Source organism: Megascapheus bottae, chromosome X, assembly GCF_031878675.1.
Source record: "Megascapheus bottae isolate mThoBot1 chromosome X, mThoBot2.hap1, whole genome shotgun sequence".
NCBI lineage: Eukaryota > Metazoa > Chordata > Mammalia > Rodentia > Geomyidae > Megascapheus > Megascapheus bottae.
In genome coordinates, this window is record NC_143547.1 from 30,232,342 (window position 1) to 30,250,462 (window position 18,121).

The 18,121-nt window shown below is 48.0% G+C and overlaps 2 protein-coding genes across 4 annotated transcripts; both read right to left on the bottom strand.

The window, feature by feature from the left end:
* Positions 1–416: 416 nt before the first annotated feature.
* Praf2 (PRA1 domain family member 2) lies at positions 417–4,310 on the bottom strand. Its single transcript, XM_090325592.1, has 3 exons — positions 4,058–4,310; positions 1,640–1,857; positions 417–1,239 (listed from the first exon to the last, which is right to left on the bottom strand). The coding sequence occupies exons 1-3, from the start codon at positions 4,285–4,287 to the stop codon at positions 1,100–1,102; spliced, it is 588 nt and encodes a 195-aa protein (XP_090181718.1). The 5' UTR covers positions 4,288–4,310; the 3' UTR covers positions 417–1,099.
* A 105-nt stretch (positions 4,311–4,415) lies between these two features.
* Positions 4,416–10,725, bottom strand: Wdr45 (WD repeat domain 45). Of its 3 annotated transcripts, none has more exons than XM_090325591.1 (11): positions 10,524–10,725; positions 9,198–9,364; positions 8,747–8,821; positions 8,559–8,663; positions 7,799–7,904; positions 7,587–7,681; positions 7,107–7,186; positions 6,783–6,991; positions 6,600–6,701; positions 6,371–6,516; positions 4,416–5,120 (listed from the first exon to the last, which is right to left on the bottom strand). In XM_090325591.1, exons 2-11 carry the CDS (start codon positions 9,268–9,270, stop codon positions 5,011–5,013), a joined length of 1,101 nt encoding a protein of 366 aa, XP_090181717.1. In that variant the 5' UTR covers positions 9,271–9,364; positions 10,524–10,725; the 3' UTR covers positions 4,416–5,010. The 3 variants fall into 3 exon arrangements, with proteins under 3 accessions (XP_090181717.1, XP_090181716.1, XP_090181715.1); XM_090325590.1 differs by having other exon boundaries at positions 10,416–10,725; XM_090325589.1 differs by having other exon boundaries at positions 10,296–10,725.
* Between the last annotated feature and the right edge of the window lie 7,396 nt (positions 10,726–18,121).

Consider the following 18,121-nt stretch of genomic DNA (forward strand, 5'->3'; position numbering starts at 1 on the left):
CCCATCTAATCAGGAGGCTGAGATCTGAGGATTGAGGTTCAAAGCCAGCCTGGACACTGAAGTCTGTGAGATTCTTATCTCCACTTAACCACCAGAAAACCAAAAGTGGCACTCAAGGGGTAGGGTGGTATCCTTGAGCTGAAGAGCTCAGGCATAGCACTCAGGCCCAGAGTTCAAGTCCCACAACCACCACCACCAACAAAAAAATCACATATTCATTAGTGCCAGAGATTGAAGTCAGAACCTCTAGCATGCTAGGAAAGTGATTTACCACTGAACTCTAGTCCACTCCCTATGCTTAAATGCTGACCCAGAGGTAACAGGTTTGATTAACAGCCTATATAATTGGCAGAAACCCCATGATGTAGAATCTAGCAGAACAGAAAAGGGCAATGACTTCACTGTAGAGGCCAAACTGGCTGAAGAAATGCAACGCTTTATTGTTGCGGCAACACTGATAAATGTGCCCCATTCCCAGCTGGGGCTATCCTGGCCCTTGGTCCTGGACATTGCGGAACACAGGAAGAAGGAGCAAAATCTCTAAGCAGGGCTACAGGAGGGCTTCTAGGACTGATGAGGATTAGGGCTAACCTGGGACCAACAGTGCAACAAGGTCAGGATAACTCACTCCACCCAGCTGAGGACTCTTGGAACTTGGGCTTAAGATTAAGTTATGTCCACCTGGGTTCTAAACTGGGGTAAGGTCTAGAGAAGCTTTAGTCCAGGTTTAAGATTTGAGAATGCCCTGCCTGGGCTTCAGCTTTGGGGTTAAGCATGGAAGACTAATGACTCCCAGATTTGGTGAAGGGAGTATGGCTGTTTTCACCATTTATTCTTTGCCATGAATACTCTGATCTCAAATTAATTTGGGAGCTGGATTTAGGTGGTTTTGGGTCACAAATTCAGGGTTGGGGAAGACTCTGGTCCCTAGGTAATAGAGGTTTGGGTATGAGGGACATTCTTGTTTTGGACTGGGATATCCTGTTTGCCAACTAACAAGCGGTTCTAGGCTTCTAGTTTAAAGAATGGGAAAGGGCTCTGCGTCTTGGGTATGGGGTAGGGTGGCAGATGCTCAGCTTCTGAATGAGACACCAGGCACCTAGGACCCAGCCTCCTGCTCTTGTCCCAATGCCTCAAGTAGCAATCCCATTGGTGTCCGCTTGAGACCAATGCTTTCGATCTTGTTCTCAATCTTGTTTTTAAGGTTGCGCAGGCGCAGAGAGGCATGTACCAGTATCACTGTGGGCAATATCAAGAGAAGTAGGATTAGTGGAGTGGGGTCTTACTTTGCTGCTAGTTGGGGCCCACCAAAGAGAAATAGTAATTGGTGTACAAACAAGTCAAACAAAAGGATCCTGCATATGGCCCCTTGAATTTGCTCTGCAAATGGGACCTGGCCAGGAAAGATGACAAATAATCAGGGCCAGCTTAAAAGCACATAATAATATCTGAAAAGCTGTAGTAATAGGCGTGCCCTCAGGAGGGAGTGAAGCCAAAGAAGGCACTCTTTTTAAAAAAGAAGGCTTGCTTATACTCCTGGGTTCCCAACCTCCTTCTCAACAAAGAACCAGCATGGGGTGGCCTAGCTTCTTAAACTTGCGGTAGCCATTTATCAAACTACTAAATAGTAGAAACTCACGAAATACTGGCCCGGCGATGCTGAGCAGGAAGGTGCAAGCGCCTCCTACGGCCCAGAGAACCAGGAAGCCTACGGCAAGCACTGCAGCCAGGCAGCCAGCAGGGTGGTTACGACGACAGCGGCGTACAGCAATGCGGGTCTCAGCAGCCCACACAAGCACCCCCAGAGACATAAAGACAATCAGCGCACCCAGGACGGTGTACAGCGGACGCAAGTACCTGTGGGAACAAAGGAAGTAAGCTAGCCTCACCATCCAGCAGATCCTGGGCCTAGAGTTTTGGATCCCTGTCTCTGGACCCTCCAGCCTGGCAAATTCCCACATACTATGCCAAAGACAGGCCTACCCTCCACTGACTTATGTGGACTCTCCTTCCCTCCACGCCAGTTCTATAATTCCATCTTCCTGAGTTCCCTATTCCAGGTACTCCCAATACCTCCCCACTTTTTCTTTTTCGCCAGTCCTGGGACTTTGACTCAGGGCCTAAGCACTGTCCTTGGGCTTCTCAAGGCTATACCAATTGAACCACAGCACCAGCTTTTTCTATGTATGCGGTACTGAGTAATAGAACCTGGGTCTTCATGCATGCTAGGCAAGCATTCTACGTTTTCTTTCCTTCCCCCCCACCCCCTCTCCTTTTTGTGCTAGTCCTGGGGCAAGAACTCAGCGCCTGGGTGCTGTCCCAGGACTTCTTTGGCTCAAGGCTAGCGCTTTCTTTTTTTTGGTCAGTCCTGGGGCTTAGACTCTGGGCCTGGGAACTGTCCCTGAGCTAATCAAACCAGCTCAAGGCTACCGCCCTAACCCCCAGGCCTGGGCATTGTTCCTGAACTCTCAAGGTTACTGTCCTACTCCGCTGAGCCACAGCACCACATCCAGGTTTCCGTGGTTAATTGAAGATAAGGGTCTCTGTATTCAGTGCCCAGGCTGGCTTTGAACTGTGATACTCAGATCTCAGCTTCCTAAGTAGTTAGGACTACAGATGTGAGCCACCATGCCCAGCTCCGAGCTCTATCTTTTTTATGTTTGCCAGTCCTGGGGCCTGAACTCAGGGCCTGAACACTATCTTTGAGCTTTCTCAAGGCTTTTGAGCCACAGCGTCTGGCTTTTGCTATGTATGTGGTACTGAGGAATTGAACCAGGGTCTTCCTGCATGCTAAGCAAGCACTGTACCACTAGGTCAAACTCCTGGCCCACTTTCAGCCTTTCCTGAGTAGTTTATCGAAGTGCCTGGCTTCTCCATTTTTTTTCTTCCTACTCTACATTAGCAAGGGTCCTCCAATATCCCCTTCTGACCCCTGTGCTCCTCACTTGGGTCTAGTTCCTGCAGATCCCTCATCCAGGCCTTCGGTTAGCACATACTTCCTATTCTCCAGGTCCAGGCATATCCTCCCTTTCTAAGCTCCCCATTTGGGCTTCCCATCCTTTTTGTTTTGCCACTGCTAGGCCTTGAATTCAGGGCCCGGGCACTATCCTTGGGCATTCTCAAGGCTAGTTCTGTACCATTTGAGCCACAGCACCACTTCGTTTTTTTTTTTTCTACATTATATGTTAGCAAGGAACTGAACCCGGGTCTTTGTGCATGCTAAGCAAGGGCTCTACCACTAGGCAAAACTCCCGGCTCCACCTTTTTTTTTCCCCCTTAGTGTATGTACCCTCATCCTGAGGCTTGAACTTAGGTCCTGGACACTGTTCATGAGCTTCTTTTACTCAAGACTAATGCTCTACCACTTGAGCGGCAGCTCTACTCCTGGTTTTTTGGTGGTTAACTGAGTCTCACACTTTCCTGCCCAGGCTTTCTTTGAATTGTGATGCTATCTCAGCCTCCTGAAGAGATAGAATGACAGGGGTATGCCACTGGCACGAGGCTTCCATATCAACTCTTTCAGCCCTGACCAGGGTTCCTTCTCCAGGTTTTTCATCTATCTGATCTTAGGCTTCTCAGGGTCCAAGTTTCTCAAAAGGAATCTACTCCAGGAGTGTTCAGTCATGGTTCAGGTTCTAACATGAGATTCTCCATAAGCCCACCTTTCATAACCCTTCAACTTTACATTTACATCCCTGTCACTGTCCTAAATTCTCCATAGTTGCCTTAATATAACCCTAACACTCACCTCCTAGGTAGTCTCAGGACCTCCTTACGTTGAGATCCACCTCCCAAGCTCACTTTCCCCTTCAGTCTCACACTTTTCTCCAACCCACCCAGGTTTTTCCCTCCCTAAATCCCCTCCTCTCCCTCCCTCTCCCCGCCACAACAACAGCCCTTGTGACAAAACACGATCTGCCCCGGACGTTCTATTCCTACCAAATTCGCCATTCTTGGCCTAGCATTTTTCTGATTCCCACTCCTGGACTCGTGACTACCCTCCATGCCCTGCTGGCGTACCCAGCTACCCAGCATAACCGCTACCTCCCTCCCTCACCCAGCCAGAGCGAGGCCGATGCCAAAGCAGAGAAGGTAGTTGGTTTGATAGTAGAGGAGATTGTTGATGACTCGGTGGCACCATCGCTGAGGGTCTCGTAGATCCGGAGCTGCCAGGCGTGCTGACCCCAAAACAAAGTCGTCTAAGGCTCGCAAGGGTGGCAGCCGCACCTCCGACATCCTGCGAGTTGCTGGACCAGCCCGAAGGGCAGTCCCGACTACACTACCCATCACACCTTGCGGCACCACAAAGCATACAGGGAAATGGAAGCTGGGCGTGACAAAGAAAACGTGCGCACTGCGCAGGCGTGCCAGCTGACGTAACCAGAAAAGCCAATAGCATGCCGTCAAATTTACCACAAACAAGGTCTGCCGGGAAATCAAGCCTCCACCACGCGCTGAGAGACTCTGAGCTCAAACTTTTCGCCACCTCTGAGCGAATGAACCGTAGGGGGATGGTACAAGGACGTTGCCGTTGGCTCAAATACTTTGTAGCCAACAAGCAGAGATTAAGGTAGCCGCTGTTGTCAGGAAGACCTGAGCTCCTGACTGCCACACCTCCCCGGGAAACCCCGTGCCCTACCCTTGATGTCCAGCCGTAAATGCCATTAAAGGCCTTTTATTCATTTCATCACATCAGCAATGTCTTCCTGGTAAGCTTTAAAATCCCCAGGTTGGATTAGAGACATTTTCTTTAGGTCCCTGGCAATCTTCTCCAAGTTGGGATCCCCAGGGAATCTTATCTTTCGGGTTCCTAGTCCGGCCCTTTGAGAGCATAATTCTAAAAATAAAGGGTTCTGGGGAAGCGAGCTGTTTATTTAGACACAGCTCTGCTTGAGTGGAGAGTGGGCCTAGGCCTCAGTGCTTGCTGGTCGATGGCTTCCACAGGACTTCCCCACCAAAGCTCAGAGCTGAAGTGTGCTATTGCACAGCCCCCGCCCCCACTCCCGGTTCTTAAAAGTCATCATCATCACAGATGTCAAGATACACGTCAAAAGCTTCTCTGTTGCAGTTTCCATCAGGCGTGAAGACATACTTGTGGAAGGTCCCATCTACGCAGATTGCTGGGGGAGGGGAACGGAATGAACGGTAGAAGGTTAAGGGATGCCAAAGCCATAGTCACAAACTGCAATTCTCACGTGACCCCATGGTCCTAGGCCTTTACCCAAGTGTTAAACCCTTTATTGATGGAGTTGAGCCACATATTTTAGCTTCTGATAGCCCTCAAATTCGTTTGTGTGTCTGCACCAGTACTTAGGACTTGAACTCAGGGCTTAGGCACTGATCTTTAGCTTTTCCACTCAAGTTAGTGCTCTATTACTTGAGTCACAGCTCCACTTCTAGCTTTTTCCTGTTTTGTTGGAGATTAGAGTCAAGAGGCTTTTCTTCCTGGGCTGACTTCAAACTGTGATTCTCATATCTCAGCCTCTTGAATATAGGAGTGAGTCTCACCTGGCAGTCCCCCACCATTTTTGTCAGTAGTGGGGATTACATTCTGGTCCTGGGTGCTATCCCTGAGCAATTCAACTTAAGACTAGTGCTCTACCACTGAGCCACAGCACCACTTCCAGTTTATTTTTTTTGTCGGTCCTGGGGCTCGAACCCAGGGCCGGAGCACTGTCCTTGGGCTTTCTCAAGACCAGTGCTCTATCACTTGATCCACAGTACCACTTCCAGCTTTTCCTATGTATTGGTACTGAGGAATCAAACCCAGGTTTTCATGCATGCTAGGTAAGCACTCTACAACTAGGCCAAACTCCCATGCCGCTTGCAGTTTTCTGGTGATTAACTGGACATAAGAATCTCAGCTGGGTGCAGTGGCTCACACCTGTAATCCTAGCTACTCAGGAGGCTGTTATGAGGATCGTGGTTCAAAGCCAGCCCCGGGCACTAAAAACAGAGACTCTTATCTCCAATTAACCACTAGAAAAAGGAAGTGGGGCTGTGCTCAAGGGTTAGGGCGGTAGCTGGTAGCTTTGAGCTCAGGGACAGTGCCCAGGCCCAGGGGTAGGGTGGAAAAAACGCCAACCCAGGCACAATAATGAGAGAGATTTCCCCCCAGCTACCCCTCCCCAATGTCGACTGTGAGACTTGAACTCTGGGTGGGCCTGGACATTGTCCCAGCTCAAAGCTACAGACCTACCACTTGAGCCACAACACCACTTGTACTGTGATCCTCAAATCTCAGCCTCGTGAGTAGCTAGGATTACAGGGAAGAGCCACCAGTACCCGACTTCCTCAAATACCTATAGGTCTAACCTTCAGACTTTTAACCCATCCATTTCTCCCTAACCAAGAGGCTATTCCTACTCACCAATTACAGAGTTGACATTCTTGGAAGTATTGCGACCAAAGGCGCAGATGCAAGCTGATTCAGCAGGCACTGTAAAGCTCGCCAGGCTCCACTGAGAGTCCACGTACTGTCCAATCATAGGGCCCACCTTGCCCACACGAGCCAGCCTGCAGGCAGTACTGAGTAAGCCAAGGTATGGTACATGAGCAGAGGGTTGGGGGTACCACAGAATTGGGTAAGGGGTACTCACGCAGAGCGGCGGTTGAGGCGAGTATCCTTGAGAGCAAAGATATGGACAGTGCCCTTATCACTGGAAGCACAGAGGAAGGAGGAGTCGTGGCTGAAGTTAATGCTGGAAGACAGATCAACATCAATGCCCATGTGCCATGTGCTATATGAGGCCACCATCCCACTACATAGATACTGTGCTCACCAGTATAAGGTGGCAGGGTCAGTGCCTCGGCGCAGTTCCACCAGTTTCTCCTTGGACTGGGTGTCGAAAAGGCGAATGAGGGTGCCTTTCTGTGAGGCTGAGGCTACAACTGTGCCTGGCTGATTCAGAGACACACAGGCCACCTCACTCTGATGGGCATTGATGGTAAATGGAGCAGATGAAGTACCAGGTTTTGTACTTGCCAGGTCCTGGAGTAGGAAAGAACACTGGGCTTGAGGTAGTTGGCAAAAGAGGGACTAAGAGTCCTCAGAGAGCCAGCCTTGTTCTACCTTCCTCTCCACCCTTGCCCACTGGAGGGCGTACCACAAGTTGTAGACTTCCACACTTGTGTCCTGGGAACACTAGCAGTTGCTTCTCCAGGCTGGGGCAGAGTTCGCAAATTCCTAGAGTGTGAGGAGGAAGAGGAGGTGAGCAAGTAAAGGGGTTGGAGAGCCAGTCAGAGTCTCAGAATAGAGGTAGATATAAGGGCCAGACTTCAACACCCCCCTCCCCCCGCAATCCAAACAGCTGAAGCTTCTAATAAGCTGTTCTAACAACTCCTTGACACACCCAGTTATATCCTCACCAGATGTTTTATACACACCTATCATCTGTCATTTGGGGTACTGGGCAGGCCTTGGGTGAGGAGCAGGAACTCAGGGATGGCATGGATTGAATCTGTCAGGATATCTGAGCATCTCGGTGTTAGGGTTATCTTTCTTCCTGCCTCTTTCCCAGCATGTGCCAGTTCTATGCTATATCTAGTCTCCCACTATTACAGGTACATATCAAGGGTCCTCTCACCTTTGGGGTTGTCTCGGGTGTCAAACTCAAATAGCTTTCTGGGATTGTTAGGGAAGGAGTACACATAGATGCGGTTCCTCAGCACAATCACGATCCTGCAGGTGTCACATGACACAGGATGGTCATGAAGAGAGCAGGTAGATACCCAGGTAGGGCTCTTATTCTGATGTTGGGGATCTCCATGCCCTCCCCCCAGTCTTCCGTAAGCTCACTTGTCATGGCGCATGCGTACAGCCAGTACTGGCTTGGTGAAGGTGAAATCCAGCACCAGCTTGTCCTTGGAGTCCTTGCCCTCCCGTGCATCGTCCCAAATCAGCACTGCCAGGCAGGTGGGGAGGTTGGCCAGGGCCATGGTTTAAGGTGAGGGGTAGCCCTGGTGACTCAGGAACCAATTCTCACTCCCCACAAGGGTTCAACACAGGGCATTTCTCCAAACACTTAGTGTGATCCTTATCCGGATGAATACTTAAAAGACTATGTCTGACAGAACAAGTTTCTGCTATCATTTGGAGATGAAGTCAGGGATTGAAGGGGCTGAATGTCTGGATGAGGAATTAGTCCATGAAAAAAACAGATTCATTCCCAGGCCTAGAATCTTCCCCTTTTATAACTTTTTTTTTGCCAGTCATGGGGCTTGAACTCAGGGTCTGAGCACTGTTCTGAGCTTTCCAAAGGCTAGCACTCTTACCACTTGAGCACAGCACCACTTCCAGCTTTTTCTGTGTATATGGTACTGAGAAATCAAAGCTGGGGCTTTGTGCATGCTAGGCAAGTACTTCATCATCCTCCTGGCCCACTTTTTTTTCATGAAAACATAACACTAAGGTGCCAGGGTTATGTGTGACTGCCCAACTGTGGGCCTCACTGTGGGACTCTGAGGTGCTGATACCTTCATCTGTCAATGCCTATGGGTATTTGTGGGAAGCCAGGACTTCAGGGCATCTGGGCCAAGGACAGGCTGAGGTCACTTACCTGAGATTTCTGAGAACTTGGGGCTGCTACCACCGCCTACCAGGGCCAGCAGGTTGGAGCGGTGCAGCATCTCTACCAGGCCAATGCTGCCCACCTGGTCATGGTCTGGACAGGGACCAGGGTGTCAGTAAAAGTGCTTACCCCATGCCCAGCCCTGCTGCCAACACTTCTTCTCTCTCCCAGCTCACCCAGATGTCCCTTCTCCATCAGTGGCTCCACATTGTAGATGCGCACACCTGTCTCCATGGCAGAGCAAAAACAGCCTGGAGATAAAAGGAATGTGACTGCTTTAGACAATGCTGAAGGGAGAAGCTGGGCCCATAGGGTCACCTCTGACCCCTCTTTCCTTCCCCCTTCCCTCCCAAAGAATAACAGTGCAGCCTGTAATCCTAGCTACTCAGGAGGTTGAGATCTAAGGATCTCAGTTCAAAGCCATCCTGGGCATGAAAGTCTGGGCAGGAACATTTATGAGATTCTTATCTCCAATCAACCACCAGAAAACCAGAAGTAGTGCTACAGCTGAAAGTATTGGTAGAGCTGTAGCCTTGAGCTAAGAGCTCAGGGACAGTGCCCAGGCCCAGAATTCAAGCCCCACGACCCGACTTAAAAAAAAAAAGTAATAGTACAGGCCACTCTTACTTTGGTCTTGGTTAAAACGTAGGCTGGTTACTCCTCTAAGTGGCTGAGACATGGTACAAAATTTCCTTAGCATCCAAAAATAGGATTCAGTTGAGAAGAGATTCCACGCACTAGAAATGCTTGTCCACACGTCGTCTTCTTCCTGCTTAGCTGACTTCTTAGCTTTACTGCAAAGAAAACAAAAACAATCAGGGAGGTGTCCTAGGGTCTCAGCTCTAAGTTACCAATACTACCAACCGAGTGGGTAGACAAGATGCCCAACCCCAGATCCAGACCAAAAGTGATCTGGAACTCCCCCTTCCCTGCATCAACCCCTTCTTAGACACCAGCCCTTATTGACTGATAAGGATGTAATGGGGAGTCACTTTACTCTCAACCAGTCTTAGTAGAAATACCTGACATAGCCTGGGACCACTTCCTACCTGCTTCTCATTTTTCAAACCTACAACCAGTCCTCAACTTCACTTGTCAGTAAATATGAAGGAGGTCAAGACCCCTCTCCCACCTTCTTTCTTAAGACTACAGTCTTAGATTCCTTCCCAGAAATCCCATTTTCACACATATCCCCTTCTCTTGCCCTTACTATTCTAGTGTGACCAAGCCATGTATCTGCCTGAGATTCCTTCCATCCTTACCCTGCCATGTTTCGTCCCTTCTCCAGCCTTACGAGAGTCTTCTAAGTGATGCTCCCTCACGAACTAAGGACCGACTTACCAGCAACTCTTTTATTCTAAGGCTCTGGAATGCATCCCTTCCCTCAGGTCAAACCCACCCTCAAGTATGCCACTCCCCAATATTATCTCTAGATTTCCACCCTGCCCCAAGGTATACCTACTCTGGAAGACCTTTTTTCCAGACTACTCCACCCTACTTGTTTGCTAGGAAAAGTCTCTATCTCTCTAACCTGCTATTTTGCTAGTTCCCATCCCCTAGGGATTCCCATCCTGCCTTCTAACATCACCCCTAGGCAGATCCAATGCCCATCCTCCAAGAGCCCAATCCTTCCCCCCTCCCTCCCAACACCTGTCAAGCTCATTCCAAGACAGCACCACCTTCCAAGATTCTGGTCCAAATACCCTTGCCACCCCAAAACCCTACCTGGGACACCTCTGTCTCCAATCTAAGTTTGTGTTCCTTCAAGACAGCTGCCTCAGATCCTTCAGATACCAACGCTTCTCCAACACACACTACCCCCCATCCCCCACGACGCCGACCAACCCCTGGGATCGTCCTCTATTTGCTTCTCGCCTTCCTCCTTTTGCTCCAAGAATACCCCCATACACCAGATCTTTGCTGTCGGTGCCGCCTGCGGCCCGGTTTTCTGACCTCCCGGGCCTTCAAACCCGGCTCCGTTGTTTACATCAGCCCCTGCTTCCGGAGGAGGGAATCTGTGAACAGGAAGTGACTCATCCTGTCCAAAAAAAAAATGCTGTCAAGCTGCTTCTTGCCCGGTTGGGGATCTTAGGAGCATCCCGGGTAGTAAACAGGGTTTTCTAGGGAGGGATCGGGAGTTTTAGAAGCTCTTGGTACTGCAGTAAGTTACTCTGTAAACCCAGATTGTGCGGGAAGGGGAGGGTGACCGGAGACTGCTTTCTTTTCACTAGCGGAAATGAGCCCAGCACTCAATTCTTTAACCCCTAGAGAGCTGGAGGCTAAAGCATAGATCTCTGAAGTTGCCCTGTTGGGGTCTCAGTGATTTATTGACTTAAGGAGTCTGATTTTTGGTCTAGGGCTGAGGACGCCTGGGGCAGAGGCAGACTTAAAATACCTTGAAAGTTCAGTACTGTCTCCTGATTTTGTAGAAGGTAGATGGCTGTGACTTTCACTTTCTTTTACCACAACTCTACCCTAGCTCTTTTACTTATAAAATAAAAACTAACTTTTTTTCTTTTTTCTTATTGGTGAAAGATTGAAAGCCTTACTGGGGAAACAGGGTCTTGAATTATGGATTTTACTGGAAATAATTCTTACTTTAACTTTTAACTCTAGGCTTGGGTACTGTCCTGCTCTACCACTTTGAGCCACAGCTCCACTTCAGGTTTTCTGGTTGCTAATTGGATTTAAGAGATTCTCAGGGGGGTCCTGAGTGTGGCCTAGTGGTAGACTGCTTACCTGGCACACATACACAGAAGAAGCCAAAAGTGGTGTTGTGGCTTAAGTGGTAGGGCTCTAGTCTTGAGAAAGCCCAAGTACAGTCTCCAGGCCTTGCGTTCAAGCCCCAGGACTGGCAAAAAAAAATCTCACCGTGGCTTTGAACCATGATCCTCAGATATTAACCTCCTCAGTAGCCAGGACTACAGGCATGAGGCACCATTACCTGTCTTAAACTTAAAATTTTTGCATTAGGCATAGATTCACTCTTTTCACTCTTTTGATGCTGTATTAACTGATGTGCTTAGCAAGCTCCAGTGGCTCATGCCTATAATCCTTGCTAGTTACTTGGGAGTATGAGCAGAAAAGTTCATGGGACTCTTATCTCTAATCACCAAAAAGTGGCAAGTAGAGATGTGGCTCAAGTAGTAGAGCTTTAGCCTTGAGGAAACCAGTTCAGAAACAATACCCCCAGGCCCTGTTCATGCCCAAGATTGGCATATACACCATACCATATACACAACCTCATAAAGACATATGTTTAAGATTATCCTTTTCGCCAGGTTCTGATGGCTCACGCCTGTAATCCTAACCACTCAGGATGCTGAGATCTGAGGATCAAGGTTCAAAGCCAGCCCGGGCACAAAAGGACCTGAGACTCTTATCTCCAATTAACCTGTAGAAAACACAGGAAGTGGGGCTTGGCTTGAGGTTAGGGCTGTAGTCTTTTTTTTTTTTTTTGCCAGTCCTGGGCTTAAGCTCAGGGCCTGAGGACTGTCCTTGGATTTTTCTCAAGGATAGAACTCTACCACTTGAGGCTCAGCACCACTTCTGGCTTTTTCTAAGTATGTAGTACCAAGAGTGCTTGCTAGGCAAGCACTCTACCACTAGGCCAAACCCCAAGCTTAGGGCAGTAGTCTTAAGCTGAAGAGCTCATGGACAGCGCCTAGGCCAAGTTCAAGCCCCATGTCCCACAAAAAAAGAACACTATAGGTAGTAGCTTCCAAAGATCTTGCCTTTGGATCCTCAGACCCTGTAGAATTCTACCGCCCTGCCTGTGGGCTGAGCCTAGTGTCCAGTTTCTAATGAGCAAAATTCAGCACATGATGGGATGTTGCTTCCATAATTCAGTACCTAGACTGAATTCTGACTTGCTCTCTACCCCTCTCCTTCTCCACTGCCTCTTCCTTTTGCCCTCATATTGCCTTTGCTGATGAAGCTGGTGGTCATGTCATTCACTGCTTAGTGGAGAGAACCCCGGGTCCAGTAATCAATCCCTCAAAGAACTGAAACTGCCAGCGATTACAAATCAGCTCAGGACCCGAACCTCCCCCGGTAAGTGTCAGAGAGGATTCCAGTTCCAGCAGGAACCTTGATGACCATCTTGTGTGAGACCTAGAGTCAGATTGCTTAGCCACAGAAACAGTGAGATAACATACATTGCTTAAAGCTGCTTCTTTCTGGGATGATGAGCTAAAGGAGCTCAGGGACAAGTGCCCAAACTCTGATTACAAGCCCCAGGACTAGCAAAAAAAAATCTGCTTATACTGTGCATTTATTTTCAACCCTGGATATGGGAGTCACAAATAGGGAGGGTCACTGGTACACAATAGACTTAGTGAAATCTTCATGATCAAACTTCAGTGCTGATGAACTTTATATCCCAGGAGATGGAGTACTATAAAACTAAAAGAAACATCAGAACGAAAGTCCTAAGGGCTGGGAATGTGGCTTAGTGATAGAGTGCTTGCCTAGCATGCATGAAGCCCTGGGTTCAATTCCTCACTATCACATAAATGAAAACATGGAAATGGTGCTGTGGCTCAAGTGGTAGAGTGCTAGCCTTGAGCAAAAGAAGCTCAAGGATAGTGCCCGGGCTCTGAGTACAAGCCCCACGACTGGCAAAACAGAGAGTAGGGGAGGGAGGGAGGGAGAGACAGAGAGACAGAGACAGAGAGAGAGAAAGAGAGAGAGAGAGAGAGAGAGAGAGAGAGAGAGAGAGAGAGAGAGAGAGAGAGAGAGAGAGGAAGTCATGATGCCAGTTGCCAGTGGCTCAAAGTTCAAAGTCAACCCAGGCAGGGAAGTCGAATTAACTACCAAAAAGCCTTAAATGGAGCTATGGCTCAGCTGGTAGAATACTAGACTTGAACACAAAAGCTAAGGAATATGGCCTAGCCCTGAGTTCAAGCCCTACCCAGTGTATATATATGGACTGGGATTTTGGCCTGGTGGTAGAGTGGGAGTCTAACATGCATAAAAACCCTGGTTCGATTCCTCAGTACTACATATATAGAGAAGTCAGAAGTGGTGCTGTGGCTCAAGTGGTAGAGCACTAGCCTTGAGGAAAGCCCAAGGACAGTGCTCAGGCCCTGAGTTCAAGCCCCAGTACTGGAAAAAAAACAAAATGAAACAAAACAAAAATACACAGCAATTATGGAATAAAGTGCAGCGCAAGTGGTAAATTGCTTATTTAGCAAGCTCCATTACTGAAAAAATAAAAATTGCCTTTATGAGATGGGTATGGAAATAGACACTTAGAATCCTAAGCTAAGGCATGAGGATCCTGAGTTTGAGGCCAGCCTAGGATAGAGTGAGTTTAGTGACTCCGTCTCAAAAAATATCATGTGTATGTTGAATATGTACAGACATTTTTCTATGTTGTCATTCCCTAAACATTACTGTATAACACTTTTTTTTGCCAGTCCTGGGGTTGAACTCAAGGCCTGGATGCTGTCCTTGGGTTTTCTCAAGGCTAGCACTCCACCACTTTGAGCCATAGCACAACTTCTGGCTTTTTCTGTGTATGTGGTACCAAGGAATTGAACATGGAGCTTTTTGTAAGCTAGGCAAGCACTCTACAACTAGGCCACGCTAGCCCTATAACAATTATTTATGTAATATTTGTATTTCCTTACTAATTTTTTGTTGTTGGTGGTTGTGGGGCTTGAATCCTGGGCCTGGGTATTGTTCGTGAGTTCTTCAGCTCAAGGTTAGCCCTTTTCCACTGGAGCCACAGCTCCACTTCCACGTTCTTTTAAAAGTAGTTTTATTGAAGATAAGATTGTGGTAAGTGGAGCACAGGTACATGCCTGTAATCCTAGCTACTCAGGAGGCTGAGATCTGAGGATCAAGGTTCAAAGTCAGTCCAGGCACCAAAAAAAAAAAACCCTAAGACTCCTTCATCTCCAATTAACCTGTAGAAAACATAAAAAAATGGGAAATGGGTCTTGGCAAGGGTAGGGTGGTAGCCTTGAGCTGAAGAGCTCAGGGACAGCACCCAGGCTGAGTTCAAGCCCCATGACCCACCAAAAAAAAAAGATGGTTTGTGGTGGACTTTTCTGTCCAGGCTGTCTTCAATCCTCAAAGCTCAGCCTCAGGAGAAGCTAGGACTACATAATATTAGGATTGAATAGTGTTGAAAATATATGGGAATCTGGGCGCTGGTGGCATACACATACCTGTAATCCTAGCTACTCAGGAGGCTGTGATCTGAGAATTGTGGTTCAAAGCCAGCCCAGGCACAAAAGTCCATGAGAGTCTTATCTTCAATTAACCACCAGAAAACTGGAAGTTGCACTATAGTTCAAAGTGATAGAGCACTAGCCTTGAGCTAAACAGCTCAGGGATAGCACCCAGGCCCAGAGTTCAAGCCTGACAACTGACTAAAAATAGAAAGAATACAAGAAGGTATCCATAAGGTTCTGGGCAAATTTTATGTAAGGTCTTGATCAGCCACAGTTATGTTAGGGGACAAGATTCTTAGAACTACTCTTCCAGGGATATTGATGGACAACTATATAATTCATTTGATTTTTTTTCTTTTTACTAATACTGGGGTTTGAACTCAGGGCCAGAGTATTGTCCCTTAGCTTTTTTTATGCCAGTCCTATCCTTGAACTTAGGGCATGGGCACTGTCTTTGTGCTTTCTCAAGGCTAGAGCTCTACCACTGATTTTTTTTTCTATTTATGTGGTACCAAGGAATCAACCCATGTCTTCGTGCATGCAAGGCAAGCTCCCAGCCAAACTTTTTTTTTGCCAGTCCTGGGGCTTGAACTCAGGGCCTGTGCACTGTCCTTGGGCTTTTTCCTCAAGGCTAGCACTCTGCCACTTGAGCCACAGCATCATTTCTGGCTTTTTCTATGAATGTGGTATGCAGGAATCAAACCCAGGTCTTCGTGCATGCTAAGCAAACATTCTACCACTAGGCCAAATGCCCAGCCCCTGTCCCTTAGCTTTTTCAGTCAAGGCTGTCACTCTGCCACTTGAGCCATAGCTCCACCTCTGGCTTTTTGTTGGTTAATTGAAGAGAAGAGCTCATGGACTTTCTTACCCTGGCTGATTTTGAACCGCTATCTTCACATCTCAGCCTCCTGAGTAAGTAACTAGGATTAGAGGCTTGATCCACAGCAGCTGGCTTTATCTATCTATCTATCTATCTATCTGTCTATCTATCTATCTATCTATCTACCTACCTGTTTGTCAGTCCTGAGGCACTGTCCCCGAGCTTTTCATTTTATGGCTACTGCCTACCCCTAGAGCCACAGTGCCACTTCCTGTTCTCTAGTTGTTAATCGGAGATAAGAGTCTCGAGATCTTTAGTTCCTAGGCTAGTTTTGAACCATCTTCAGGAGTCAAGACCTAGGTGCTAGCACTTTAACACTTGGACCACAACTCCACTTCCAGCTTCCTGGTGATTGAAGTCCAGGGACTCCTGCCCTGGGGTAGTAACCAATGGGGCCTGGTGCCCAAGAAAGGAGGCTAGGTTATTCTAAAGACTGCCCAACTATTGGAAGATAACAAAGACAACAATTCATTCATCTATCAATGAGAGCCCATGAAGAACAGCTCCTGAGCCAGTTGCATGCCCCAGAGCTTTGAGAGCTGGTTTATACTTGAGGATAAATCCCATGAACTTGGTGTTTCATGCCTGTGATCCTAGTAAATCAAGAGACTGAGGTCTGAGGATCATGGTTTGAAGAAGCCAGCCCAGGTAGTAATGTTTATGTTATCTCTAATAAAACAAAAGAGAAAAGCCTGTGGTGGCTCACGCCTGTAATCCTAGCTACTCTGGAGGCTGAGATCTGAGGATCAAGGTTCAAAGCCAGCCTGGGCACAAAAGGACCTGAGACTCTTATCTCCAATTAACCACTAGAAAATGGGAAGTGGGGCTTGGCTCAAGGGTAGGGCAGTAGCCTTGAGATGAAGAGCTCTGGGACATTGTGGTCCAGGCCAAGTACAAGCCCCAGGACACATACACATACACACACACACACACACACACACACACACACACACACACACACACACACACAGAGAGAGAGAGAGAGAGAGAGAGAGAGAGAGAGAGAGAGAGAGGAAGAAGAAGAAGGAGGAGGAGGAGGAGGAGGGAGGAGGAGGAGGAGGAGGAAAGAAAGAGTTAGCCATCAAGAGGGAAGGAAGGAAGGAAGGAAGGAAGGAAGGAGGAAAGGAAAGAAAGCAAGCAAGCTAACTAGGTGATGTGGCTCATGCCTGTAATGTAACCCTAGCTACTCAGGAGGCTGAGTTCTGAGAATTGCACTTCAAAGCCAGCCTGGGCACTAATGAATGTGAGACTTATGTCCAATTAGTCACTAAAAAACTGGAAGTAGGGGGGCCGGGAGTTTGACATAGTGGTAGAGTGCTTGCCTAGCATGCATGAAGACCAAGATTTGATTGCTCACTACTACATACATAGAAAAAAGCCAGAAGTGGTGCTGAGGCTCAAGTGGTAGAGCTCTAGCCTTGAGAAAAATCCAAGGACAGTGTTCAGGCCCTGAGTTCAAGACCAGGACTGGTAAAAGAAAAAAAAATGAAGTAGGGCTGTGCTCAGGGACAGTGCCCAGGCCCAGATTCAAGCCCCATATCCAAAGAAAGAAAGAAAGAGGGGCCGGGAGTTTGGTCTAGTGGTTAAAGTGCTTGCCTAGCATGCACGAAGACCCTGGTTCGATTCCTTGGTACCACATATATATAAAAAAAAAAGCCGGAAGTGGTGCTGAGGCTCAAGTGGTAGAGCTCTAGCCTTGAGAAAGTCCAAGGACAGTGCTCAGGCCCTGAGCTCAAGCCCACGACTGGCAAAAAACAAATAAACAAACAAACAAAAACCCAAGGACAATGCTCAAGCCCTGAGGCCAAGCCCAAGTCCAAAAAAAAAAAGAAAGAAAGAAAGAAAGAAAGAAAGAAAGAAAGAAAGAAAGAGGAAAGGGAAGGAAGGAGAAAGAAAAAGAAAGGGAGGGGGGAGGGAGGGAGAGAGGAGAGAGAGAGAGAGAGAGAGAGAGAGAGAGAGAGAGAGAGAGAGAGAGAGAGAGAGAGAGAGAGCGCGCGCCAGCCAAGCCAAGCGAAGCCAGGTGTTGGTGGCTCACACCTGTAATCTTAGCTACTCAGGAGGCTGAGATCTGAGGATTACCCTTCGAAGTTAGCCCAGGAAGAAAGGTCACTGTGAGACTCCTATTTCCAATTAAACACTAAAAAAAAAACAGGCGCTGTGGCTCAAGTAGTTGAGCACTAGCCTTGAGCACAGAGTCAGGTACAACACCCAGGCCCTGAGTTAAGCCCCACGACTAAAAATTAAAAAAGAACTATAAAAAAGTGGGAACCAAGGCACGTGTTTTAGGCCTATAATCCTAGCTACTCAGGAGGCTAAGAGCTAAGGATCATGGTTCAAAGCCAGCCTGGGCACAAAAGTCTGTTAGACTCTTTTTTTTTTTTTTGCCAGTCCTGGGCTTGAGCTCAGGGCCTGAGCACTGTCCTTGGACTTTCTCAAGGCTAGAGCTCTACCACTTGAGCCTGAGCACCACTTCCGGCTTTTTTCTATGT

Excerpts from the sequence above, each read along its gene's own strand:
- Praf2 (XM_090325592.1), bottom strand. The coding sequence starts at position 4,287 with ATGGGTAGTGTAGTCGGGACTGCCCTTCGGGCTGGTCCAGCAACTCGC. Across the intron at positions 1,858-4,057 it reads ATCGGCCTCGCTCTGGCTGG|GTACTTGCGTCCGCTGTACA; the intron begins GTGAGGGAGGGA and ends TTGTTCCCACAG. Across the intron at positions 1,240-1,639 it reads CATCGCCGGGCCAGTATTTC|TGATACTGGTACATGCCTCT; the intron begins GTGAGTTTCTAC and ends TATTGCCCACAG.
- Wdr45 (XM_090325591.1), bottom strand. The coding sequence starts at position 9,270 with ATGCTAAGGAAATTTTGTACCATGTCTCAGCCACTTAGAGGAGTAACC. Across the intron at positions 7,187-7,586 it reads CACCCGAGACAACCCCAAAG|GAATTTGCGAACTCTGCCCC; the intron begins GTGAGAGGACCC and ends CTCACACTCTAG. Across the intron at positions 5,121-6,370 it reads GAATGTCAACTCTGTAATTG|CAATCTGCGTAGATGGGACC; the intron begins GTGAGTAGGAAT and ends CCCCTCCCCCAG.